A 27,888-nucleotide genomic window follows, 5' to 3' on the forward strand; every position below is an offset into this window, starting at 1 on the left:
TTTGATTACGTACTACGGAGCCCCTAAAGGGACATGGTGATTTGATATGGGAAATTATCATGTCAATGCTTTTGCATTCTCTCGCAAATATCTTGCATTTCCCTAGGGGAAGGCAAACGTTTTGTGAGGGAACGCAACATTTCTTGGGGGAACGCAAAACTTTTGTGAGAGAATTTTAAATAGAATTTTTTCCCCTCTCCCATAGGTGCTCCATCCCAGAAGAGATTTGAAATTTCGAGCCGATTTTAGAACACAATTTTAGAACTATTGTTTTCATTTGTCCTACATCTCCTAGAACCATGGCACGTTTCTGCTGCAGTTTGTTGTCAAAGTGGTAGTGTGAGATCCTCAGTTGTTTAGTGTATGATGGCCATTTTCTTCTCTGTAACATTTTACAAAGTTGGCAAGTGTATGGTGCCTAGGGCCACATTTAATAAACAGGGCAAATTAGCCTGCGAGTGCAATCCCATAAAAGCGCAGATGGAAGTGGAAAGTTCTGCGTGTGATCTACTCACAACACACAAATTAAAGAACACAGACGCAGCCGGACTATTTCCACAATGACCAACACAATCTACCAATAGCAGCGCAAACTAGCGTCTGGTTTAAGACATGCTTTTGGGGCGGTAAATAATGGTGCAAACATCAGTAAATTGACGAGCGCAAACCTTAGTAAATCAGCTGGCGTGATTCATTTAAATACTCTCCTCCCATAAATTTCGTGTCTGAAAGGGAAACTCCTACAAGTGCATATACAACAAGGTAAATAACCCTGTCCTTTTCAATGCTAATTTATCACTGCATGTCTTTAGTAAATCCTGACAGTAGTTTTTTAACGCTAAAACATGGTTTCCGGCCCATAGTGTTTTGCAATCTGTTCCGATTTTAAAAGTGGTGTAGTGTATTCCAGCCTAAATTGGTCTTCACCATGGAGAGCCACAACCAATACTCAATAGAGACACCACTAAAGATCATGTCATTTATTGAAGGCAAGGCAACACTAGCCATAGAAACTGAGCTATTTAAGCACATTATAGCTTAAAGTGAAATGATGGTGGGTTATTGTATGCGTCTCAATTTGTATAAGTCATCCCCTGACACATTGGCTTCTTAAGAATGAAAAATAAGAGCAAAAAGTCTGTGCTCTGTCAGATCATCTTTCCACAGCAGAGACTGTAAGTATTTCTGTCAGGGCTTTAGCTTTCATCAAGATAGGGAGAAACAGGCTGTGTTTTCTTGTCAAATGTTATCTGTTCTGACATCTTTGAAGAGATTTCAGCCTTTTTGCAGTTTGCCATTGAGAACCAATACATTCTGGCATAAAAAGCAGGTCAGTGCAGCCCATTTCATTTTGAAGAATATTGAAACATGATGGAAAATCTCATCCATCCATCTTGAAGGATATACTGTACAAAGAAACACATGTGCAAATATGCAGCTTTACAGCATTAACATACTGTATCTATTAGCAGTTTTTCAAAGCTACCAACAATTTATGGAGTGAATTTCATAAAACCTGTCAAGAACACACCTGGATCATATTTCAGCCCAAAAATAAACATTGTGACATTGTTTTCACTATAATAGCATTTGTTCTCATTACCTTAATGCAAAAAATCTAATTCTCAGTATAATGTGGAAAGAAAAACAGCAATATATAAATGTCATGGAGGCATTTGTTGACTTAAATATTAGATTTTTGTTGTTTGCCCATTTTTGTTAATAAAAAAATACAGCAACATGAAAATGCTGTCATTGGTATGAAGCATACCTTACAAAACTCAGTCATTGTCTGTTGTATGTTAAAGAAAATGTGATGCATTTGAGTTCAGTCCCTGTGGATGTTTGAAGTATCGTTCGAAGTTCAGAATATGGCTAGTGTTTTGTTTCAGATAAATACAAAGACACATAATCTCTAGTCTGAGGATTAAATTCTATTCTGATATTCTTTGTTCTAACTATAGGCACAACATTACAAGTTTCTGGTGTCAAGTGATATTTCTGTCCTCACAAAGCCTCAAAATCACAGTCAATTTCAACAGATCTGATGTTTCAAACAGGATTTTGGACCAATAGGATTTCACTGTGGGCGGGGCCAACTAAATGTTTTGTCATACAATGCTGCTGATGAAGACTGCACGAAAAAACTCAGATTTATGTCCACACATACAGTGATTTCATCAGCTCATCAAGTGGCATTATATTTGGTCATTCCAACTCCGTGCTCAATTTATAATTAATCATTTCTTTTAGAAGAGTATATAAATGTATACAGTAAATATATTTGTATATATATATAGGCCACAATTGCATAATGCATAAAGTGCACAAGATAAACAAGATTAATGTTTGCATCAAACCTACTCAATACATCAACCATTACTGCCTGTTTTCCCTTTCAAAAAGTACTAATATGTACCTTTAAGGTACCAATCTGTCCCCTTAAGGAGTAAATAAAATACAAAAAAACATTCTGAGCGTGTACAGAACAGTGAAATCGCTCCTTTCCTCACAGGAGACATATCACATGTGTTCTAATGCCTTCACTCCTAGTTGTAGTTTGTCATTGTCATTTGCATAAAACTACACAGCAAAAACCCCAGTGTTAAATTAACTCTCCTCAGAGTGATAATTGACCATTAGTGATGAACACCTGATGATAATAAGCATAACCACTGAAGGAAAGAGTCACAATTTTTTCTTTAGTTGGGCTCTTGACCCTTGACTTTTAATATCATATTTTGTCTGGCTGATGTAACCAAGTAATAGCAGCCAGATGAGCCAAGCGAAAATGTGATCAGGTATTGTTGGTTATGTTGACACATCATGTTATGACCTGAATCTGAATCACTGATCTCATTAAGAGAGTTGTGTTTGTGTGTAGTTCAAAAAGAATTGTGTAGAATATCATGCTGTAACATCACAGGGCAGCTGTAATCAATAATGTAAAATGAACACATTACCCATATAATCAAATATTGGGCTCAGAATGAGATCAGTTATTCAGGTCGCTACATGGCGATTATGTTACTGTCAAAACATAATCAACACCTGAAAACATTTTCTCTGTGCTTTATTGCCATAACACGTGTCCTATAAACAGACAGAGCAGCCAGAGAAAAACTAATGTTAAGTCAAGAATCCAACTAAAGCTACCACTGATCACCATCTAAAATGGTGACTCTTTCCTTGAGTGATTCTGCTTGTTAACATCAGGTGTTCATAATTCAATGAATCACTTAATTTTCTCATTAACTTTAACACTGCTTCAGTGTTATTTTCACACCATTGAGTAAAAAAAAAAACTCTCTAAGGAGAGTTAGGCCCTGTCCACATGGAGACGCGTTTAGCTGTATACGTAAAAAATGTGTACCATATCAGCGTTTCGTCCAACCGGAACCGGCGTTTTGGGGTGCATGAATCCGATATTTTTTTAAACTGGGTCCCAGAGTGGATAAATCTGAAAACGACACCCTTGCGTTTTCGTGTGTACAGCCAATCCATATATTTTGTGTGTCCCGCACGGGAAAGACTAGAAAGGAATACAACTACAGGCACTGGGCTTGCGCACATCAATATTGCGTCATTTAATTACTGTATTTGCATTATTGTAAGGGTAGGTTTAGGGTTGGGGTAGGTGTAGGTGTTAATAAAACACATCTGGTAAGTAGCGCATTTATTTATTGTTATTTTATTGTGAGATTTTGCCTCACTTCCTACCATTGCTGTACCCCTTCTAGCCACAAATCTTCTTCTCCATTTTTAGTGTATTTCTGTGGCAGAATTAAAGCACCACATACTGGTCTGGCATGTATACTACATCACTTTGAGTCGGTTTCAGTGCTCTCGTGTGTACGCGGATATTTCTTGAAACAAGGGGAAAAAAAGATTGTATAGGGAAAGCTCTGGCTTCGTGTGGACGGGGCCTTAATTTAACAAGGGTTTTTGCTGTGTAAACCCTTATGGACATGCCCACATCACATCATGTTGCCTGTTGCCCGCTTGATTCTGGAAATTGCCAATTATCATTGAACATTAGTGACTTCTGGTTACAGTAAAATCACTGTATGTGTAAACACCCCTTAACATGGAAAAGATTGCTTGACACTGCTGTACTAGATGACTAAATTATTTCTATATGGCTACTCGGATCAAAATTTTTCAATAAGGAAAAGTAATTGAAAAGTGAAAGTAGAAGATGAAAAGTGTAAAAGAACATACAGCTCATTAAAATGTCACCCTCAGATGGTGCAAAAGGCTCGCTCCCTCTCAGAACTCATGTCTGTGATACATGTCTAGATCGTAGTATTTGGTGACCACCACGCGGTTAGCAAACTTGCGCCCCGTCAGTGCTTGCATGGCCTTCTGACATTCTGCAGCAGACACGTACTCCACGAAAATCTGCAACACAGGGAAACCACCGCTATAAGACAAGCCTTAGAGTATGAATACGTTTTTAATATTGAGTATTAAAGTATTAAAACAGCATATACTATTATAGGTTTCGTTAATATTTTGAGTTGCTGATGTGGTGATAATCTCTTTGCTAACTACATTAGCACATGCATGTGTGCGTTTTGTTTGCTAGCATATATTTGCGTTAAATGTATGTTTCTAGTTAATCATTTAGCTTCATTCAAGTTAATTTTATTTTAAGAAATATAATTTTTTTTAGTGCACTCAAATGAAATAAGGTTACAGTACTAATATACTCGCATTACTACCAAAGTTCAAATATAATTTTTAAACTTAAATGCAATTTAAGACTATATGTTTTACTAAGTTAACTCAGGTTTTAATTCATAATATTATTACTAACATACTGTAAATAGGATTACAGTAAAGAACTGTAAATTCACAGCTGCTCGTTTTACTGTTCCTTTAAAGTACAACTTCTGTTCATTTACAATCAAAAGTTGTTGTACATTTTACAGTACATTTTAGTGTAATGTTTTAGTTTTTAATGTTAAGTAATGTTACTTTTTAATGGTAATTTTGTTGTGCATTTTGCCATTTTTATTAGTTTTTTATTGTTATCTCTATATAGTTTTTATTTTATTTTATTTCAGATTCAGCTTTAATTATTTTAGTACATCAAGTTCAACTTAACGAAAATGAGAAATGTTGCCTTAAATAAATAACTACCTTAAATAAAATATGTTTCTCATATTTTATGTTATTTCAGTTAACATTTATTTGATTTCGAATAAGAAAATATTTTTTTATGGTTTTTAGTTTTAGTTAATAATAATCCTGTATTAAGAATAATTAAAATGATGCTATGCAGCCTCAGTAATAAATACATTTTTTTTTGTTTTTACTTTTACGTACTTTTAAAACAAAAACAAAAAATTCAAAACATATCAGATTTGATATAATTTATAATTGTCAAAAGTCACACGAGACCCCATCTCCTTAGTTACAGTTAGTTGTCTTAGAGAACTAAACTAGACACAGGTAGGACTAGTGAGTAACTGTGTATTTATACTCCCTGTGTTGTTCAGTTCAGCACTCTGTTGGTTGTGTGAATGAACAGACCCTCAAAGGCCTTTGTTTTTTTTAGTTTATTTATACTCTTGAAGTTAAACATGGCACTAGTCACCTTCCCACAGCCTGGCACCTCCACACCATCCACGGGCCTCGGGATCTCCATGGAGCGCACAATGCCATACTTGCAGCACTCCTCACGGATGTCCTCCAGGATCTCCTCATAGTCCTCGTCATCCAGCAGCTCCTCTGGCATTACCATGTTCAGCAGACACAGCACCTCCGTCGGCAGGCCGGAGTTATGCACCCTCTGCAGCCCCGGGACCTGGAGCGTGACGGGCGTCTCTACAACAGCAGTCTGCATGCAGAGAAAACAGGATGCGGGACTGGACCTCTGACACAACTGAGAGCTTGAAGTTGGCCATGTAAGTAAACGGCTTCATGAATGTCTTATTCTGACCATATCAGCTGGACATTAGTGACAAGAATTAGTGTTGTAAATGTTGAGGGCTGGAACTTACAGGATTTGCATTCTTGGCACCCACACTTGCCCTCTGGACTATGAGCTTTTTATCGCCGAGCTGCATGCCATGTAATCCAGCTACTGCCTGAACAAAACAGAAACACTATCTGAGTGAATCTCACTCACAGGTTTTCATCCATCATTGAGATATTATTTTCAAATTTAAGAACATTTTCCTCAAAATTCTCAGTACTGTAATGCATCTGGATTGAAGATAATGTAACGGCCTGGACCAAAAAAAATCACTGTTTGGATTTAAATAGGCAAATGCTTAATAGTCTATGATTGGATCATTATTGCAGTGATTATTATGTTTCCATGTTTGGCAACAGTTCTTCTAACCCAAATTGATGGAGCGTGTAGCTTTTCATTTCTTAAACCACCATGTAATGAAGACACATCATGGCCATATTCCAGGATGACAATGTCAAGATTCATCAGGCTCAAATTGGAAAGAATGAAGAATCATTTTCACACATGAATTGGCACCTCTGAGTCCAGAACTAAAATTCATTGAAAGTCTTTGGGATGTGTTGGAGGAGACTTTACAGAGTGCTGGACTCTTGCATTGTAAATACAAGATCTTGACCAAAAACTGATGCACCTCTTGATGGAAATAAATGCTCTGTAAAGTGTACTCCAGCACATCCCAAAGATGATGTGCTGAAGAAATAACCATCCTAAACATAAGTCTTACACTGTAAAACAAAACCAAAAAGTTAATACTAAAAAAAAAGATATACACAGATGAGCCAAAACATTATGACCTGCTGAGGCATGGACTTCTTCATGTTCCTCAAACCATTCCTGAACAATGTGTGCAGTGTGACAGGGTGCTTTATCCTGCTGAAAGAGGCCACTTCCACCAGGGAACACCATTGTCATGAAAGGGTGAACCTGGTCTGCAACAATGCTTAAGTAGGTGGCAGGGGTCAAATTTACGTCTACATGAATGGCCGGACCCATCATGTAGACGTATGAGCAGAACTTTGCCCAGAGCGTCACACTCCCTCCACCGGCTTGTCTTCGTCCCATGGTGATCCTGGTGCTATGACTTTCCCAGATATACTGTGCACACAAACACAGCCGTTCACATGATGTAAAAGAAGCTAACCACTAGTTAGACTAGGTGACCACTGCTCCAAGGTCCAGTTCTGACGCTCGTATACCCATTGTAGGCACTTTCGAAGGTGGACGGGGGTCATCATAGGCACTACACAGCCCCATACAGAGCAGATGCACTGTGTGTTGTAACATTCCTCCCATAACCATTAAAATTGTGCGACTTGTGCCACAGTAGACCTTCTGTTGGCTCGGACCAGATGGGATAGCCTTCTTGCTCTTGTGCATCGATGAGCCTTGGGTGCCTAACACCCTGTCGCCAGTTTGTGGTATGCCCCTCCTCGGATCACTGTTGGTAAATTCTCAGCACTGGTGACTGGTTATGACACACAAGCCTTGCCGTTTCAGAGATACTCTGACCCAGTCACCTTGCCTTAACAATTTGGCCCTTGTCAAAGTCGGTCAGATCTTTATTCCTGCCCATTTCTCCTGCATCCAACATGTTGATTATGAGAACTGATTGTTTGCTTACCATCTAACCTACTCAGACCTTAATATGTGGTCTTGTTAGGAGATGATCAACGATATTTGCTTCACCTGTGACTGGTCATAATTTTTTGGCTCATCAGTATAAAGTCCCTGTTTCCTTAATATGTCTTTGATATTTGGGATGAAATATAACCCGTGTACAGCATATCAATAATAAAATGTAAACTAATATAATGTGTTCCTTTGATACTTAAATGTGAATTGACTGACCTGGTCAGTTGCGCTGATATCCACATATTCACAGAAAGCATAGCCTTTGGACAGTGATGTGGCACTGTCTTTCACTAGGTTGAAGGCTTTGAGAGGACCAAATGATGTCAGGAGCTCTTTAACCTGCACAACAGTCGAGGACGCACAGGTATGTGAACACAACAGCAACTGCAGCTCAAATCCTATCCAGATCCTGTCCATTTGAACCCAGGATGGGGGTGTACAAGATGGCAGGTCCAATAGAGCACACCAGTGGCTTCTGGAAATTAAAATCTCATTCACTGTCTCCAAAGAGAAATAGAGATTTAAACAATAATGGATACAACTGTATAAGCCACAATTCAGTGTGATTTCAGTGAAATTCATTGGAAAAAGTGTTTAATAGCTGAATTTACAGTGAATTTGAGAAATCAGGGTCCGAAATTAACAAGGGCATGGGGCAAGAATGACATCTTGAATTTGGGGTGCTTTTTTTTCATTTTGCTAAGCGGGCAAAAAAAACAATTGAACTAAATGTATTATATCTGTCGCATTATAACCAATCACACACCTTTCTGTTGAGTTTATGAATGCAATGGCCAATCAGAGGTGTTCAGATACTACTTACAGAGCTTTTGTCCTGCCTTTGCAGTGTAAAGATGGCCTTTGTTGATGTTGACAGACAATTTTATTGGTAATAGTCTATAGCATTTTGACTGATCGATGTAACTGGTTATATCTGGCAACACAGATACAAAAATTGCCCGAAACCTGTACATTCATTTCTACTGCGTCTGTTACACTTTTGCGGGAACCAATCACAGACTGTCTTATCCACCTGGAGCGCTATTGGCGGGTTTAACACGATGATGGATAGAGAAGCGATGGGGCATTGCTCGTTGATCACGCCTCTTGTGGTCTGATTGGTTGAAGGACTATCCAATTGCATACAGAGTCATTTGAATTATGCTCGTTTATCACGCCTCTTGTGCTGTAAAAAACACATAGCAGACTCCCCAGACCAATGTTCAATCTTAAATTGAGCTTGGTCTGGTGATAGCTAGACAAGGGAAAATATTGGCTTTAAATGGAAAAGTTAATTTCTGACCCTGGCTGTAATGTTGTGATTGATCACAGAGCTGGTCTGTTGGCTTCATTCCTCTTCATTACATTTTTAAAATAAGTTTTAAATCCCTCTGGAGAAATGAACTGACAATATACTTCTGAAACCAAGGTCACTGAAAAGGTCAGCTGTTGCGCTCTATTCCTGCAATACATTGACACGCCATGATACGTTCATAACACAAGAAAGCATTATCTTGATGTTCCCTTCTTTTTCTGAATGCAGAAGGGTACGACTCTAATGGTCTTTACTCCAGCCCTTCTCAATATTACAATAATGATCATCCCTATGATTTGTGCTATCCATTTATTCAAGTTTCCGAATCTAAAGGGGCAGTTACACTACACTTTTCGTTTCACTTACTTCCATTCATACAAATCTAAATATGGAACACCAATTCATGCCAAGGTCTGCATTTTATTCCAAAGCTTGGTGAGCTCGAATTTGTATCTCATGAAGAAGTGTGACCAATATAAGAATGAGCGTATTGAGTTCTATTGTATATTTTTACATTTTGGATTGTAAAAATGTACAAGAGTGTGACATCATGGGTCAGATTTACTAACAGCTTGAGTCAGCGCAAACCCTCTTTTGACGTAAAAAAAAAACTACTGTCAGTATTTACTAAAGTAAATAAATAAGCGCTGAAAAGGTGTGGACATTTTTGCGACTGACCTTATTGCATATGCATTTGTAGGAGTTTCCCTTTGAGACGCAAAATCCATGGGAGGAGAGTATTTAAATGAACCATGCAAGGTGATTTACAAAGGTTTGCACTCATCAATTTACTGGGGTTTGCGGCATTATTTGCCACCCAAAAAAAGCGTGTCTTAAACCAGACGCTAAATGGTAGACTGTGCTGGTCATTATGGAAATGATCCGGCTGCGTCTGTGTTCACTAATTTGCGCGTAGAGTAGATCACACACAGAACTGTCCACTCCCATCTGCGCTTTTATGGAATTGCGCTCCCATGCTAATTTGCCCTGTTTAGTAAATCTGGCCCCATATGTCATCCATTGCAGTGTCTGAAGAAATTCACATGCTCAAAGCCTAGTGTGAGCACCCCTTAATACTGTCCCCTCCTGGTTTAGACAAAGCGCAATATCATAAAGCAGCCATAAACAAAAGTGCCCCTATTATGCTTTTTTAAAACTTCCTAAATCCTAATTTTGTTTTGGTCCAGTCTGTTGTGATTGGTCTACTCTGCACTGATTGGTCAGATGGCCCAGTCTGTTGTGATTGGTCTACTCTGCACTGATTGATCAAATGGCTAACGCTTACATAATATCGGAATTTCAGCTCCGGATCTTCCTCAGCACTTGATACACAGTGATATGAACAGTAAAGATGGCATCCGTTTTACCTTATCAATTCGAGCACAAGTCCTCATTCTTTGGAAGTGCATGAAAAGTGGATTTGCTTTCGCACGGGCAGCCAATGAAGACCATTATGCAAATTAAGTACCGTAGGTTCGAGCAGGAAGTAAGCCTGGAATTACTGACGACTCGTTTCAGGCGGTTCAGATTCGGTTCTTTCTTTTGGAAGACAATAATAATAAGCATAATGGGGACACTTTAAAATAATGTAAGAAAGGTGCTTAAAGAAAGGTCCTTTCTTTGCATGCAATGATAAAAAAAAAGTAAAAATCAAAGTTTCAAAAAACATTTTTTTTTCCAAATTTCAAATCATCCAGACCAGTTAAAATGAGCCCTACAGTAGACATGAAGTGGTCTAACATCAGTGTGAGTCACTTCCCAATTTGTTTCATATTCACATTGCAGAGAGCTGAATTTGCTTCAGCCTTTCCAAACATTACACATTCACAGCCCTCCAAAAGCCCAACCCGGTTCCCCAAAGACCCTTTAGTGAGGTTCGCGCTCCGTGAGAGTGAAGGAAGAGAGAGGACAGCGAGGGGAGGGTCCCTGCTGACAGGAGGTGAATCCGTGTGAAGAACGGAATGTCTTACTTGCCTTGTGTTACATGTTGGCATGGCAGCAGTAGATCAGAACTACTGAACAAATTATGAGCGCAGACTTAACGATCTTACGGGCCCCTAGCTGGGGGACAAAGTGGGGGAACAAAAAATGAAAGAGCTGTGAGTTTCAAAGCAGTAACAGTGACTGCAAGAAAGAAAATATATGAGAATATGAATGAAATGAATACCAGGGTACATTCAGCTCCAATTGATTAAGTTAATTATTTAGCTTTTAGATCAATGAGGTGCACCATTACCCAAACCCCCTCGGTAGTGTCTGCAATAGAAGCAACAACCTTTTGCAGCCACTTATGAAATACGGTGTGTGACTTCTATCTTTACTCCATCTTCACCTGCACATGTAACTGCAAATTTTGCAACTTGCTGTAATTATGGGTCCTATAGTTTTCAAAAGCTACATTCACACTGCAGCTGAATGTGGCCCAAATCCCTCTCATGTGACACAAATCAGTTTTTTTGATGACAATAGCTGCATCCGAAATCGAATACTTCTCTATTAGATAGAATGCAAAAAACAGTACACCAACAGAATAGTATGTCCGAAATCACAGTGTTCGAAAAACAGTAGGCGCAAAGTACCCGGATGACCTACTACTTCCGGCAAGATTCTGAAGTGCGCATACGATGGACACTTTACTATCCCATGAGGCCACGGGAGACGATTTATGAATGGAGGTGATGGGATGCAACTGACGCTGGTAGGTCACATGATCATGACACCATGGCGGATGTGGTACGTCCGGATTACGTTCATACTATATTCATTCATACTATATAGAACTTACTTTTTTAACGGTCGCGAAGTTCGTTCAAATTCAAATGTAGTCCCGACTCACATAGTACGCAATTTCGGACACAGCATATGTGAAGAGCAAAAATGTGTGTGAACATATTAAGTTACAATTTTGTTTGCATCAGTGTGAACAGTCAAGTCAGAATTCATGTGATTATTTAAATTTCAACTAATACAGTACATCACTCTGACATAATTATACTTTAGTTTATTATGAACTAAATATTACATTTGCTGAGGCACTTATTGTACCATATCTGTTTATTTTATTCTTATTTTGAGAGCATTTTTCTGCATTGTCAGCCATTAAAATGCATGGTAAAAAGGTGAAATTTGGCACACTGGTTGGGGAACACTGGAATATTCCTAGCGCCACCAATCGCTCTTTTCACAGGTCAGAAGATTGGGTCAAATAATCAAACACATCAATGAATTTGACGCATAGAAAGTGAGGCAGCATTTTTGCAAGATATTGAAAAGAAACTTATGTACCATTGCAAACAACGTACAGAGTTTTAGTGACAATAAAGCAGTACTATTTCAGTGTTTTTTTATATATTCTATATTTATTAATATTTTGAATTAGCTTTTAGTTTTATATTTTCAGGTTTAATTTTAGTTAAGTTTTTAGTCATTTTATTCTGTTTTTATCATTTGTTGTAAATTAATGTATATTTATTTATTTCCAGTTTCCATTTGAGTAACTTTAGGATTTTAACAAACTTTTTTATCAGTTAGTTGCCATGGCAGTTGCCTTTCTAATTTTCATTTAAGTTTTTAAGGTTAAGTTTTATATATTCATATTTATATATTACTTTTTAAGCTTTTTTTTAGTAAGCAACATTTAATAATTTTATTTTTATTTTTACTCAACAAAAACAACACAGGTCAAAGGATGGCCAAAAATCATTATAACCTTGGAATAAATTGGCCTATGATCATAATTTTTATATATATATATATATATATATATATATATATATATATATATATATATATATATATATATATATATATATATATATATATATATATATATATATATATATATATATATATATATATATATATATATATATATATATATATATATATATAGTCTGCGATTTGGAATAGATTTGAGCATAACATTGAAAATGGGCACGTTTGCTTGCAGTGTGAAGGTAGCCTAAATGTCAACATGTATCCATTTCACTCTTTTAATGTGGTCTTAACATTAACAAATAAAAAATGAACTACCAATCAGATTAAAAGTGTCATGGCTGATGATGAGTTTGTTACACTAGAGGGATTGTCAGCTACAGATTTTCTGGACATCAATAAAGTAATATGACAAACACAACTTTGAATGGGCAGTAAGAAAATAGTTTAGTCTGTGCAAGTGTACACAACCAACTGACCATAGGTCCTAATAACTGATTCATTCATGGACTAGCAAGGTTAAAGTGTACCTGATCATCATTGAGATAATTTGGTAGACCTCCAATGAAGAGTTTATGAGGGGAGTCCGGTACAACTGTGGAAACAACACCTGAAAACAAACACATCAGGATTTTAATGCCCTGAAAAATATAAACAAGTAAGTAAATAAAAATAAAGACATAAATAAACATGGGCTTTATTAAGCATGGCAAATTGATGCGTTTTCTATAGCTTCAAAATAATCATCTTAATAATTTTCAAACAAGTTTCAAAACTCAACCAATTGTGCGCTCTACTGACTCAATCAATGGCATCGGTTTGGGGCATGTCAGACAAACAGGCAATCCCACCACAAACTGCAAAGGTGCCTAAATTTCAGACTTTGGGCCAGATTTACTAACAGCTTGCGCCAACGCAAACCCTCTTAAAAACTACTGTCATGATTTACTAAAGACATGCAGTGATAAATAAGCACTGAAAAGGCATGGACAGGATTATTTTTGCGGCGGACCTTATTGCATATGCCTTTTTGTAGGAGTATCCCTTTCAGATGCAAAATTTATGGGAGGAGAGTATTTAAATGAATCATACAAGGTGATTTACTATGGTTTGTGTTTGTCAGTTTACTAGTATTTGTGCCATTATTTAACGGCCAAAAAAGCATGTCTTAACACATTTTGCGCTTGACATGTTGTAATAGTTGCTGTAGAAGAAGGAGCCGCAGAGAACAGAGAGTGTGTGTTAGAAGGGAGAGAATTTTCGAACTTGTGTTCATTTATTTGGATTGCAGAGGAAGATGTTATTATATAACATAATTTGCCAAGCCAGGTTACTTTTAATACTCATAATGGAAATGAGCTTCTGTGACTGTGTTCATTAATTAGCTCATTGTCAGTAGATCATCCACAGAAATATACAGTCTCATCTGCTCTTATATGGGATTGCGGTCTCATGCTAATTTGCCCTGCTTAGTAAATCTGGCCCTTTATCTTTAAAAAAGCCCTGTAGAAAGTTGTACAATGTTTAATAGTCTACTGATCTAAAACAAAGTAAAACATGACAAAAGTCTTGACCTGGAACATGAAAAGCCGGCTGCTCGGAGATACCGGGAAGAGGGCGATAGTCATGTGGGCGTCTGATCTTCAGCGACTGTCCTTGAAAGATAATGCCATCAAATGCCATGGCCTGAGTGGTTTCATCCACTGATCGAAACTGGTGAAGAGAGACAGTCTGCTTCAGTCAGGAATAGCCTAGTATCATTAAATGGAAATGCTTTCCTGTGCATCACCAAAACTTCTCTCTGGGTGTGCTGTAATTACACTTGTGGTTCGGTTCTCTTGGTTGTTTTGGTTTGGACCAAAAAATAAAATTATACATTTAGTCCTGGTTCGCTTAGAGTTCACACGGTCATTTTTAACACAGACCATAAGGATAAAAAATTTTTTTTTATGATGTATATTTTATGACAGAACTTACTGAACATCCAAAACAATGCTGTGTGCGGGACTAACACACTCGTTGTATGTGCGTATCTGAAGCAGACATACAGTGTGTGATGGGACGGGAGGGTTTTCTCTCAAATCTTGTGATTTAAGCAAGAATTCGTTAATTCTAGGGGTTGAATCTGTAACAGACACAATTTTTTTAATGGTTTTCCCCTCTACGTGATGTCGACAGTCTGCAAGACACACACAAACACACACACAAGTCTATCTTCAAAGTTCTTAAGTTTTGACTGTTAAAGTTTTTTTTTTGCATATGACCCAAAAATGCCACTTGCACTGCACTGGGCTATATTTTAATACGTATACAGTGAAAGTCAAAACTTTCAATACACCTGCTCAAAACAAATGTTTTATTCATGATTAATATTGCATTGCATAATGTGTGCTTATACAAACCACAAAAAAATCACAAGTGAATCTCTTTTAATAAATCTAAAATTAAGAAACCCCTAGAAAACAGTAAACAATAGGAACATTATGTGTGATTATTTTAAAATATCCATATAAGATACTAAAAAAAGGGTTCATATTTGTGATGTGTTCTAAGTAACTAACACGCTAGTTTTCATACAAAATAAATATGTAACATAATTATGTACTTTAGTTATGTTACGTTTCTCAACACTGAGAATGAATAAATAATCGGCTGTTCCTCCAGACTTGCGCTTGTCAGTCATCCAGGATTTCAGTTTTAAAATCTTTGCTAACCTGCACATTATGTTGTGCTGAAGTGTTAAAGACTATGACTGGAAAGTGATATCAGTCTAAGTTATGGCCGAATTCCTGTTAAGGCAGTATTTTAGAGTAAACACTGGTCATAATCTAACCAAAACTAGGACAATACTCATATTTACTGTACGTCTGTCTTTAATTTCTTCATTCTGCCAAAAAAATCAACAACAACAACAAAAAAATTTAAAAAAATAACACTTACTATAGTACAGTGCCTGGTAAAACATCCACCCAGCCGGTTTACCTTAAGGAGTCTGAAGTGCTGTGACTGTACTATCCTCGCTTCAAACAAACGGCGAGAGGAGAAGGGGGATCGAACGGATTTTGGGTTGTTGTCGATTTGCAGTCTCTTTTTAATGATAGACCGTACGCATTTGTCAATCATCCTGCTTGCTATTTTTGGGGAATGAACCCAGTGCTATGAAAGGTCGAACTTTTCTTCTTTTTCTGAATCTGTTGCTTCGCGCGTATAGTAAGCAAGCAGGGATTCTCCGTCAACAGGTTTTTGCGTAGTTTAGAGTGAAAAAATTATACCAGCATACTTTGAGGTCAAAATGCGTATCCGCTACGCAAAATGCGCTCGGTTTGGCAGGTCTGATGATGGTATTTTTACCATCAAATGAAGAGCTTATAAAATGTGTAAAGGAGTCAAAACTGTGCCAAGAATCCCTCCGTCACACACACAACAAAGATCTGCTGCTTCCGACGCCTGTACTGAACAGGAACGGGCAACATAGTGCCATATCGCTGGTGTTAGAAAGTAACACTGAAGCAGATAATTAGATAATAAAGGGATTAATCGAGTGACGATTTGGCATTAATGATGAACACCTGCTGTCAAAACCACTGAGGAAAAGGGAAACAACAAGAAAAAGGAGAGACACACCAACTACAACTGACTTACAGCCATTACACTTATTACTAACCAGATTGACTTTATTTCTGTCTTATGTCATACGTTCTTATTGAGAATCAACAGAGATTTAGATGTTGATGTTTAATGGAATGTTAGCTTTAGTTGGGCTCTTGGCCCTTTAACGTTTCTCTCTTGTCTGCTGCTGTCTCTTGTGTTTATAAAGCAATGCAAGAGAAAATATGATCAGGTCATGATGGTTATGTTTTGATAATGATGTAATCATCATGTAATGGCCTGATTCACTGATGTCATTCAGAGTCTGAAACTCTGATTATATTATTGATGTGTAATTTTAGTATAGAGGACCACAGCCCTATGATTCTACAGATTGAGATTGAGCAGCGATAAACTGAACTATTTCATAAATAAATTTTGCACAGAAACTGCTACTACAGCCATTTAAGTATTGAGAAGCACTCCAGGTATGCTTGAGCATTCTGTCCTTTTTAGAGTCAAATCGGGAAATCACATTTTGTTTTTGGTTAATTTAGATGACTTTGGTCCATGTTACATTCATATTTCAGTCGAACCGCACCAGAGATTGTTTGGAAGTCAACTGACAAACTCTGAAAAGGTGGGCCTTGGTTTGGATGGCAGCGTTCACACTTGAACGGCATTAGCAAAGCAATCGCACCAGAGTTTGTTTTAATGGAACCAAACCTGCCAAGTGTGAACACACTCTCATTGACGCTTTGAACCTAATTTCAGTAGCTTTGGTTGTCTTCCGATATTATCATGTGTTTGCAAAATGCACAATATTGAAATGTCTAGAACAATAATATGGAAAGACATTTTTATGGCATTAGGCCTATGAATTACATTAGTTTGCTTGCTAAGCAAAACTACAATGGATACAAACAAGACTTTTGGACCAATTTACACTGGAAATTCATGCTGTTATGCATTTAAACAAGTGCAGTCTATTTTTGTCAGATGAGTTAACTGACTGAAATCTGTATTGTCTCACCTCTAGGAATGCAAAGTTTTTGTCCTGGTTGATCTGCACTGCGAGCACAGGATTGCTGGGAGCTTGAGACAGTCCTGCAAGTCTCATCTGGGTATTGAAGAATTCAGCCATGGACTCCTGAAAGTCAAAGATAATAGCAGGACTTTCCCAGAGAAATGTCTTTCTTTATCAATGCAAGTATACAGAGGAACACTTGACTTGACACAACTCTTTAAAACAAGACAAACCTTAAAGGGATAGTTCACCCAAAAATGAAAATTACCCCATGATTTACTCACCCTCAAACCATCCTAGGTGTATATGTGTCATAATTCCAGCCTGTGTTTCCCTGTCTTGTGAGGACTCTTTTGTTATTTCCTGTCTTGTCATGTTTTGTAGGCTGCGTCCCAATTCGCCTACTTATACTACGTCCTAAAAGTATGTACTCTTTTTGTGAAGAAAAAGTACATACTTTTGAGTGTGTAGCAGAAGAGTATGCAAGCTTTGGGACTACTTCGTCATCTTTAACGGACTCTGTTACGTGCGTCCCGTCACCGTTTAAAATGTCAATCATCGTCACAGTTCAAATCCCCCACTTTAAATTTAATTTCCTACCGTATCGGAGAGAAATGTAGTCGCTCGTTGATCTGCCTTTCGTGGGTCTTTAGACTCCTCATGTGTTTGCAAAGTTAATGGCCAAACGTATCAATACAAAAGTTCTCAATGCTGCTGCAGGTGAAATATAATGTGGATAATATTGAATAAATATCTTTTCGTCCGGTTAAATACTGATAATTGCTCACTCAAACCACTTTATCTAATCCTCTCCACTTAACCGTCAGACTCGCGTAACCGTCATGTTTGTAGTTTTTTAAACACATTTTATCCGCGTTTGTAGTTCTAATCGAATCCTCGTCCATCTCGCAATGGGTTGTGGGCAATATCAGCCGTTAGAGTGCGCATCGATCAGCACTTCGGATTCTGACCGGAAATAGTAAACCATCCGGGAATCTTTGGAATACTTTTTTCAACATACTAAGATTTGGGACATACTAATTTTTTTTTCGAATACTATTTAGCACGGATAGTATGCGAATTGGGACGCAGCAGTAGTCTTTTGTAATTTTTCATGTTGATTAGTCTTCCCAGATGTTTCCCATTCACCACACCCCCACCTTGTTATCTTGTTAAGCTTGTCTGCCTGTGTGTATATATATATTTGTGGTTCACTTGTCTTTGGTCGTCGTTGTTAGCTGTTAACCTGTTCGTGTCTTGATTCTTGAGTTCCCGGATGTCACTGTTTTATTTATGGAATAGTTTAATTAAAGTTGTGTTTGCAAGTGGATTCCATCTCTCTGCTTCATCTCTCAGCATTCGTAACAGAACGACCGACCTAACAACAATGAATCCAGCAGCACAGATCATGCATCTCAGACAGAGTGAACATGGTTTATATAGGCCGGGGTAATGGGGTAATGAGGTGATGAGACACAGGTGCAAACAATGAGTGATGATGAGTCAGGGCAGTTTATGTCAGTTTATGATGAAGTGACAAGTCCGGGGTGGAGTGACAGTCTGAAGTGGAGTGCCCTCAGGTGGTTCTCATGGGCACTCACACTGGTGAATTGTGACAATATGACTTTCTTCTTTCAGATGAATAAAATCAGAGTTATATTAATAAATGTCCTCGCTCTTCCAAGCTTTATAATGGCAGCCCAAAATTTGAAGCCCAAAAAAGTCAAGTCAACTTTATTTATATAGCGCTTTTAACAATGTAGATTGTTTCAAAGCAGCTTTACAGTGTTAAACAGGAAAATAATGCAGCATAATTTTATTCAGCTGTATAGCCATTCTGGAAAAATTTCAAGTATCATACAGTGACAGTGTGGGCTTTAGATCAATAATTTGATCAGTAATTTAGTTTAAATGGTTAATTTAGTTTATTATTTAGATGTATTTCGATGTTTAGTTGAAAAATTTAGTGTCCCCAACTGAGCACGCCAAGCCAGAGGCAACAGTGGCAAGGAAACCAAAACCCCATTAGGTGACCTAATGGAGAAAAATAAACCTTGGGAGAAACCAGGCTCAGTCGGGGTGCCAGTTCTCCTCTGGCCAATTAACAAACAGCGTATTATTATTATTATTCTGGCAGTTTTACAGCTCGGAGGTCATAATAGATCAGAATATTCGAGGGACCGGGGGCAACATGCTGGAGACGGGTTTATTGAGGATGATGTTGATTAAATAATTATTAAAGTGCAATATTCGAATGATCGGAGGCAACACGCAGGAGACGGGTTTATTGAGAAAAAAGTGCATCCATCCATTGTAAAAGTAAATCACACGGCTCTGAGTGGTTAATCAAGACCATCTGGAGCGAATTGATGGGTTTTTGTATGAAAAATATCCATATTTAAAGCTTTATAATGTAAAATATCTAGCTTCCGTATTCAACTGACGAAGAAAGTGGATGGCTTGAGGGTGAGTAAATCATGGGGTAATTAAAATATTTGGTCCCTTTGGTCCCTTAAACATCCCTTTAAGTACAGAATGTTTATTATTACAACTTCTAGAAACAACTTTTCGTGCGTAACTTTCAAATGAAACGGCTGATTTACCATTACACAAGAGAATGAGAACTGAACAGTACAAACAACTTGTTTTGAGGGACACTATTCTGGGACACTTACCTCAGTGATGCCGAAGGGGATGTTGCCAACATACAGGCGTCGTGCTTGCCTGGTCATCTGGCTGCCAACGATGGGCACTTGTGTGGGTGCGACTGCCAAACCAGTATTAGTGGATGTAGCCAGAAGAGCAATGCTGGGGATCTGCCCAGCAGCTACATTACAGCAGAATAAATTAAACAACACTTCAGCCAAAAATCTAATCATTTTACTTGAAAACACAGTATGCTGTAAAACACCAAACCTTTAAAGTTTCGCTTTCAAATTTTAAATGAGTTGAAGAGTTTTTCAAACAAAATAATAACCTCATATGGGTTCGTAACAACTACTACAAATACTCTTATCTATCAGCTATTTTAAAACAGCTTTAATGTGGCTTTCATGAGTTTTATAATGTTTTACATCATTATGCTCCATCCTATGGAAGCTTGTTTCAGCCATGGAATAAAAATATTAAAAAATGCAACTTTTTGCCTCACAATTCTGACTGTATTCTCACAATTGCGAGGAGGATTTGAGTATAGTGAACTTGTTGTCATGTTCAAGACACCAGTTTGAGATGATTTGAGCTTTGTGATATGGCACATTATCTTGCTGGAAGTAGCCACCACTAAATGGTACACTGTGGTCATAAAGGGAAGGATATGGTCATCAACAATACTCAGGTAGACTGGCGTTTAAATTATGCCCACTTGGTACTAAGCGGCCCAAAGTGTGCCAACATTTCCTCTATACATTACACCACCAGCAGCCTCAAACAATGATACAAGACAGGATGGATCCATGCTTTCATGTTGTTTACGCCAAATTCTGACCCTACCATCGAAATTACACAGCAGAAACCGAGACTCATCAGACCAGGCAACGTTTTTAATCATCTATTGTTCAGTTTTGGTGAGCCTGTGTGAATTGTAGTTTGCTGTTTAGCTGACAGGAGTGTCATCGGTGTGTCTTCTGCTGCTGTAGCTCATCTGCTTCAAGGCTGGACGTGTTGTGTGTCAGAGATGCTCTTATGCAGACCTTGGTTGTAACGAGTACTTATTTGAGTTACTGTTGTATTTCTATCAGTTCAGACCAGTCTGGTCACTGATTCTCCTCTGACCTCTGGCATCATTAAGGCATTTTCAGACACAGAACTGCCGCTCACTGGATATTTTCTCCTTTTTCAGACCATTCTCTGTAAACCCTAGAGATGATTGTGCGTGAAAATCCCAGTAGATCAGCAGTTTCTGAAATACTCAAGATTGGCCCGTCTGTCACCAACAACCATACCACGTTTAAAGTCACTTAAATCACCTTTCTTCCCCATTCTGATGGACGATCTGGGGCCAGTTGCATAAACTAAGCTATTATGTTAAGACAGTGTCTTAAGATCTAGTATGAGCCACTAGCAGTTAGGCAAGTGGCATTCAGTCTTACTTTTCGTATCAAATTAGGCCAGTCTATGTTTTTATGTAACTGATTTTAAAAAGTTATGAACGGTCTTAAAGAAAAAAATGTATGTCTAACTTTTAAGACTAGTCTTAATGGTTTATGCAACCGGCCCCAGGAGATCTTCTTGACCATGTCTACATGCCTAAATTCATTGAGTAGCTGCCATGTGATTGGATGATTAGATATTTGGCGGGTGAGATATAAACTCACAATTGTGAGAAAAATATCTGAATTCAGAGATAAAATGTCAAAAAAAATTCTTCCATAGAATCCACTCTGAAAGGTGTCAGTATAAGTAAAACAAAAATACTGAATACATCTGTAATACAGAAACTATTATTTCAATCAATTTTCAGAAACATGCAAAAACATGTTTGAAACATGCACACAAAAAGAAAATCTATTTTAACTGAGGTATTTTAAGTTTGAGGTGTAATTGTAAATGTAGTGAAGTTTTAGTAACTAATTTCGGGAGGAGCACGTCCAGATAATGTAACCTAATCAAACCCAAGTGGAGCACCCTCAGATAATTAAACCTAATTAAACACATGTGGAGCACATCAAGCCAATCGATTTAATCAACAATAAGAGGTGTGTGTATATATACAGCATATTCACCTTCTTTCGTTGACCGTTTTTATTTTTAGCATCCCTCCACCACCCCATCTCCTCACTTTGATTTAATAAACTCATTAGACATCAACACAATCCATAATAAAATACAGTCTAGTTCTAGACTATCTTTATCATGGGGGGGATACTCTGGGTTCGGGCCAAATTCCGAGCCCGGAGCCCTCCCCCGGACAGCACGCCAAATACGCATAATCTTTACTCCATTTAATTTGATGTACGTGTGAACTCGTGAATTTCTCCACACATTTTGCACCTGCCCTCTGTGCTGCGTGTGACATCAGAAGTGCCCAGCCACGTATGGGAACGGTGATCTTGGAATTTACTGTTACTGTGATCTTTGATCACTCATACTGCACCTTGCATTGCTTTGTACTGCATTGGAGTGATGTGCTCAAAGCCTGAAGGGGGAACGTCCCAATACTTGCACATCTTTTTCTTCCTTGTTCGACGTGGAGAATAGCTGAGGGGAAAAAAATCAAGAGTAGATGAGGAAGATGCCGCAAACATAATCAACTATGCCAAGCCAACTATGTTGTAATGTCAACTTAGAAGACAACACTGCTTTTATGGGTTTTACAGGCAACAAACGACAGAAACAGAAAGGGTGCAATAATAAACAAGTCCTGTGTTAGTTCTGATGGACAGTGACAGGCTGGTGACAGTCACCTGCGTTTCTTATGATCCCGGGAGCTGCTCCTGTGATCTCGGCTCTTCCGGTCTCGACTGCGGCTGCGCTTCCCTCGGCTGCGACTGCTTCGGTCTTTGCTCCAGCTACGCCGTTTCTTGCTGCGACCAGGAGAGCTACTGCGACTCCTCCTCTTATGCCTCTCCCTCTCTCTCTCTGCATGAACAATGTTACATATTAAAGGAAATATCTTTAAAACTAAAAATGTATTCCAAAATATTTCTGTTTAATTTCTTAGCAGAAGCTAGAGGTGTTTCTGAACTCCCAGAAAGGCCTCCAATATAGTCTTGAGTTTTCTCCCGGGAACGAACACGTCAAAATATTCCTCATTTAAATAATTCCTGTCCAAGGTACACTATATTGCCAAAAGTTTTGGGACGCCTGCCTGTACATGCACTTGAACTTTAATGACATCCCATTCTTAATCCGTAGGGTTTAATATGGAGTTGGCCCACCCTTTGCAGCTATAACAGATTCAACTCTTCTGGGAAGGCTTTTCTCAAGGTGAAGGAGTGTGTTTATGGGAATTTTTGAACATTCTTCTAGAAGCGCATTTGTGAGGTCAGGCACTGATGTTGGACGAGAAGGCCTGGCTCACAGTCTCTGCTCTAATTCATACCAAAGGTTGAGGTCAGGACTCTGTGAAGGCCAATTAAGTTCCTCCACAGCAAACTCACTCATCCATATCTTTATGGACCTTGCTTTGTGCACTGGTGTGCAGTCATGTTGGAACAGGAAGGGGCCATCCCCAAACTGTTCCTACAAAGCTGGGAGCATGAAATGATCCAAAATGTCTTGGCATTTTGAAGCATTAAGAGTTCCTTTCACTGGAACTAAGAGGCCAAGCCCAACTTGGCACAGTGCAGTCGTGCACTTGGTGATGTAAGGCTTGGATGAGCTGCTCGGCCATGGAAACTCATTCCATGAAGCTCTGTACGCACTGTTCTTGAGCTAATCTGAAGGCCACACAAAGTTTGGAGGTCTGTAGCCATTGACTTTGCAGAAAGTTGGCGACTTCTGCACACTATTTGCCTCAGCATGCGCTGACCCCGCTCTGTGATTTTACGTGACCTACCACTTTGTGGTGGCTGAGTTGCTGTTGTTCCCAATTGCTTCCACTTTGTTATAATACCACTAACAGTTCACCGTGGAATATTTAGTAGTGAGGAAATTTCACGAATGGACTTATTGCACAGATGGCAACCTATCACGGCACCACGCTTGAATTCACTGAGCTCCTGAGAGCGACCCGTTCTTTCACAAATGTTTATAGAAGCGTCTGCATGTCTAGTGCTTGATTTTATACATCTGTGGCCATTGAAGTGATTGGAAAACCTGTTGGCAATATAGTGTATATGCTAAATAAAGAGGTGGGGCCTGGTTGAATTAGTAGTGTGTTGAAACTCGGGGTGCATTCCATTCGACAGGGTCCCTACGCACTGTTCACTGCTCCCTACTCCCTGAGCACGGTATATCAGTTGAAGTGGACTTCGCTGACAATAATCGCTCATTTGGAACGCCCTGCAACGTCATCAAAGAAAGGCAACGACGGGTGCAGGTTTTGATATAGCCTATTAGCCTAACATAAATTAATATTGTAATTTACTTTACTTTCAAATTGAAAACCATAAGCATATACATTTACAAAGCACACAGTATAGGCTATCTAAACATATAATCAAAACATTGTCCATTAGTTTACTTATAACCTGTATTGAACAGATTTGAAGCTGTACCTGTCATTCAATATGAAAATACTTTGATTTGGTTAACTATGTATGTAGGCTATTCTTAATGGTCTTTGTAGCGGTCTCATCTCGTGCGCTTTCTTTTCCAAGTGCAGCTGCACAGTAAACATTCCTGAGGTAAATAAAGTAAAATATAAAACATGACAGCCCTCAGGTTCTTCTCAACACTTTTAATTTGTTTACATATTCATAAAATATAATATACGAATGTAAGTTATTGCAATAACCATTCATAAATACTCTAGTTGGTATAATAACTATGAATATTCAAATGCATATGTAAACTCCTCCATCGCAGAGCTGTTTAAAAACTCTTCCAACCAACGGCTCTGCACCATCATTAGTTCAGACAGGTGATGCATGCGATGCGCAAAGACATTTGGGAGATTTTCACTTTTCACTTCATGTGAAGGGATGTATTGATGTTCCCTTCTTCCCTACGCCGTTCGCAGTGCCCTTCGGACTGAACATGTTCGCTCCCTTCTGATTGGAATCTCACTTAAGATGGCGGAATACCCTCTGAAGTCCACTTCGCAGTCCACTTACGGTCGAATGGAACGCACCCTCGCAGTTATGGTAAGAGGACCACTCGACCAATCACAACACACTGGTTCAGCCACCAATCAGAGCCGACCAATTAGAGTGGAAGGAGGGATTTCACAGAGACAGGAACTAACAGGGGCTGTGTCTGAAATTACACCTTATACAAGGGCTGGTCGATTAACCGAAAACTAATCGAAACTGAAATTTAGAACCTCTAACCAACGTAATTTTCCCATGTCGATTATTTCGGTTTTAGTCATGTGACTCCGCCCCGTCAGTCACTCAAGTGCAGTTTGCAGGCACACGGAAAGATGCAGGAGCAGTTATCTTTGTTTATAGATGCTCAGAATTACTATGGTAATTGTATTTTTTATATTGCACAGTTTATACAGGTAAGTTAATTGCCGTTCTTATATGCGCTGATACACACAAAGACGCAAGCCCCGTAGCCAGATCACTTTCACTTTGGTCCCTCATGAAGTTTGTCAATTAAATGAGTTTAAAGACTTGCCAGTTTGAACACTCACAGACAGTAGCTCGCACATCACGTGAAGATAGCGCAGAGAGGAGAGCAGAAACTCATTGTCAACGCTGCCCTGTGATTTATCACTAAAGTAGCTTAGAAACTCAATAAGTAATTCACACACAAGTATTTTTAAAAATGTAAAAACATGTATGTACACAATAAGTGCAATGTATCAAATGATTAATTAAAATGTTAGTACATAGTATTGGCCACCTAATATAAAGTGGGTTATGTTTTAAATATAGTATTTTATTACATTGTGTTTTATTTTTAATGTATTAAAACTAGGGCTGTCAAAAGATTAATCGCGATTAATCGCATCCAAAATAAAAGTTTGTGTTTACATAATATATGTGTGTGTACTCTGTTAATTATTATTTATATATAAATACACACACATTCATGTATATATTTAAGAAATATTTGCATGTATATACTGTATATACATTTATATAATCTATAATATATATAAATATAAATGTTTTATATATAAAAATAATATTTTTTTCTTAAATATATACATGCTTGTGTGTGTGTATTTATATATAAATAATAATTAACAGAGTACAAACACATATATTATGTAAACACAAACTTTTATTTGGGATGCGATTAATCGCGATTAATCTTTTGACAGCCCTAATAAAAACAGCTCAAATGTGTGACCTTCTGGTTTGCCATATTTCATGCTAAATGTATGTTTCATTTTGTGGGGACTATACATGATACATATTGTTGCATCTTTTTATTGTGATATATTGTGCGACAATATATTGTTGAAAACTAACATTTGGATAATTATAACACACATTCAAGTACTGTATGATTATTGTCCCAATCTTATCATAACAGTGCTTATATTTGATAGGTTTTCAATTATGTATTGAATATATACTGAACTGAACACCAAGAATTATGACAATTTTGTGAAATGTTGATCGTTTTGATTCTTCAGACAGGCACTAAAAATCATCAAAACACCAGGCCATTATTAATATGGACTGTGCAAAAATGATCAGTTAATGAAGAAATTATCTATGCAATAAAATTCATAAATGTATTAATTTTAATCATAACCTATGTGTTTGAAAGTGTCCAAATACTTTTGGGGCCACTATATGAAATCTGTAAAATATTAGAAATAAATGCTGTATTTAAATAAATACATTCTGCAATACTTACATGCATGTGTTCTTATGAAGAAATGCAACATGTAGGCTACATTGAGTTGCATGTGTGATTGACAGATGGCAACATTGCAAAAAGTTGCAAAATGATATATTCATTTTCAAAATAAAGTTACTGTCATTTCTGTTATGCTGATAAAATGCCTACACTCTCAGAAAAAAAGGTACAGGGCTGTCACTGGGGCGGTACCCTAAGGTACAAAAGTGAAAAGGTACATCTTTGTACCTTACTCACCCCTGAAAGGTACATTTTAGTACCTCAAAAGGTACATATCAGTACTTTAAGAGTGCATATTAGTACCTTAAAGGTACATATTAATACCTTAAAGGTACATATTAGTACCTTTTTTGTTATGTACCTTAGGGTACCGCCCCAGTGACAGCAATGTACCTTTTTTTCTGACAGTGTATGTTAGCACAGCAGCCTGGTGACAGATGCTATCATTTTTTGATCATCACAGTCGTTGTTTATGTTGATGAGGAGGGCAGCTGTTACAGACTGAAGCACACAGCTCATGAACACTGCAGATGTCTTTACTGTACCTTGTCGATTCTCGTTCAGCTGTTTCTCGAACTCCTCGAAATCGGACATGATCAGATCTGACGCATCAGGCGCTCATGTGAGTCTCTGAGCTCATAAACACAGGCACTGAACATATATGATAACGATGACGCGATGTCACCATGTGCGGGTAAGAAATCAGTCCTATTTTGACAGCGAAGCTTCACTGCAGGTCTGGCGAGTGGGCGGGGCTAATCACTGTGGGCGTGTGTTACGGTTGTTCTAATTGGCTGACGCTGCTGTCAGTTACAGATGCAGGCGGGTATGCGTCTTGCAATTGGTCTAAAATTGTGTTACTCTTTCACGCAGGAAGGAACTAATCATTAGCTCTACAACATAACAAAAGCTGTTCCCGAAACGTCACCCTCAGCCCTTAGCCAAAGATTCCAATATTACGTATAACTATTTTCTGGACGTGAAATAAGAATGTTTTCTAAGCTAAAGATGTAGGCCAGTTAAACATACATTTATAAGAAAAAAAATTAAGCTTTACTGTCAAAGTACGTACAAGTTCTAAACTAATAATATAATATAATATAATATAATATAATATAATATAATATAATATAATAATATGTGACTCTGGACCACAAATCCAATGGTAAATTTTTTGAAATTGAGATTTATACATGATGAAAG

General features: G+C 38.0%; 1 protein-coding gene across 1 annotated transcript; it reads right to left on the bottom strand.

Annotated features, from left to right (window-relative positions):
* Positions 1-972: 972 nt before the first annotated feature.
* Positions 973-27,395, bottom strand: LOC307135201 (splicing factor U2AF 65 kDa subunit-like). Its single transcript, XM_079831428.1, is given in 14 exon segments — positions 973-4,401; positions 5,603-5,845; positions 6,009-6,095; positions 7,832-7,954; positions 10,901-10,923; positions 10,926-10,967; positions 10,970-10,991; positions 13,175-13,254; positions 14,219-14,357; positions 17,266-17,382; positions 19,935-20,086; positions 22,355-22,458; positions 22,665-22,839; positions 27,231-27,395. Coding segments are annotated over 14 exon segments (1,488 nt in total). The 5' UTR covers positions 27,280-27,395; the 3' UTR covers positions 973-4,269.
* Positions 27,396-27,888: the final 493 nt, after the last annotated feature.

The sequence above is a fragment of the Gobio gobio genome, assembly GCF_949357685.1.
Source record: "Gobio gobio genome assembly, chromosome: 1".
Classification (NCBI taxonomy): domain Eukaryota; kingdom Metazoa; phylum Chordata; class Actinopteri; order Cypriniformes; family Gobionidae; genus Gobio; species Gobio gobio.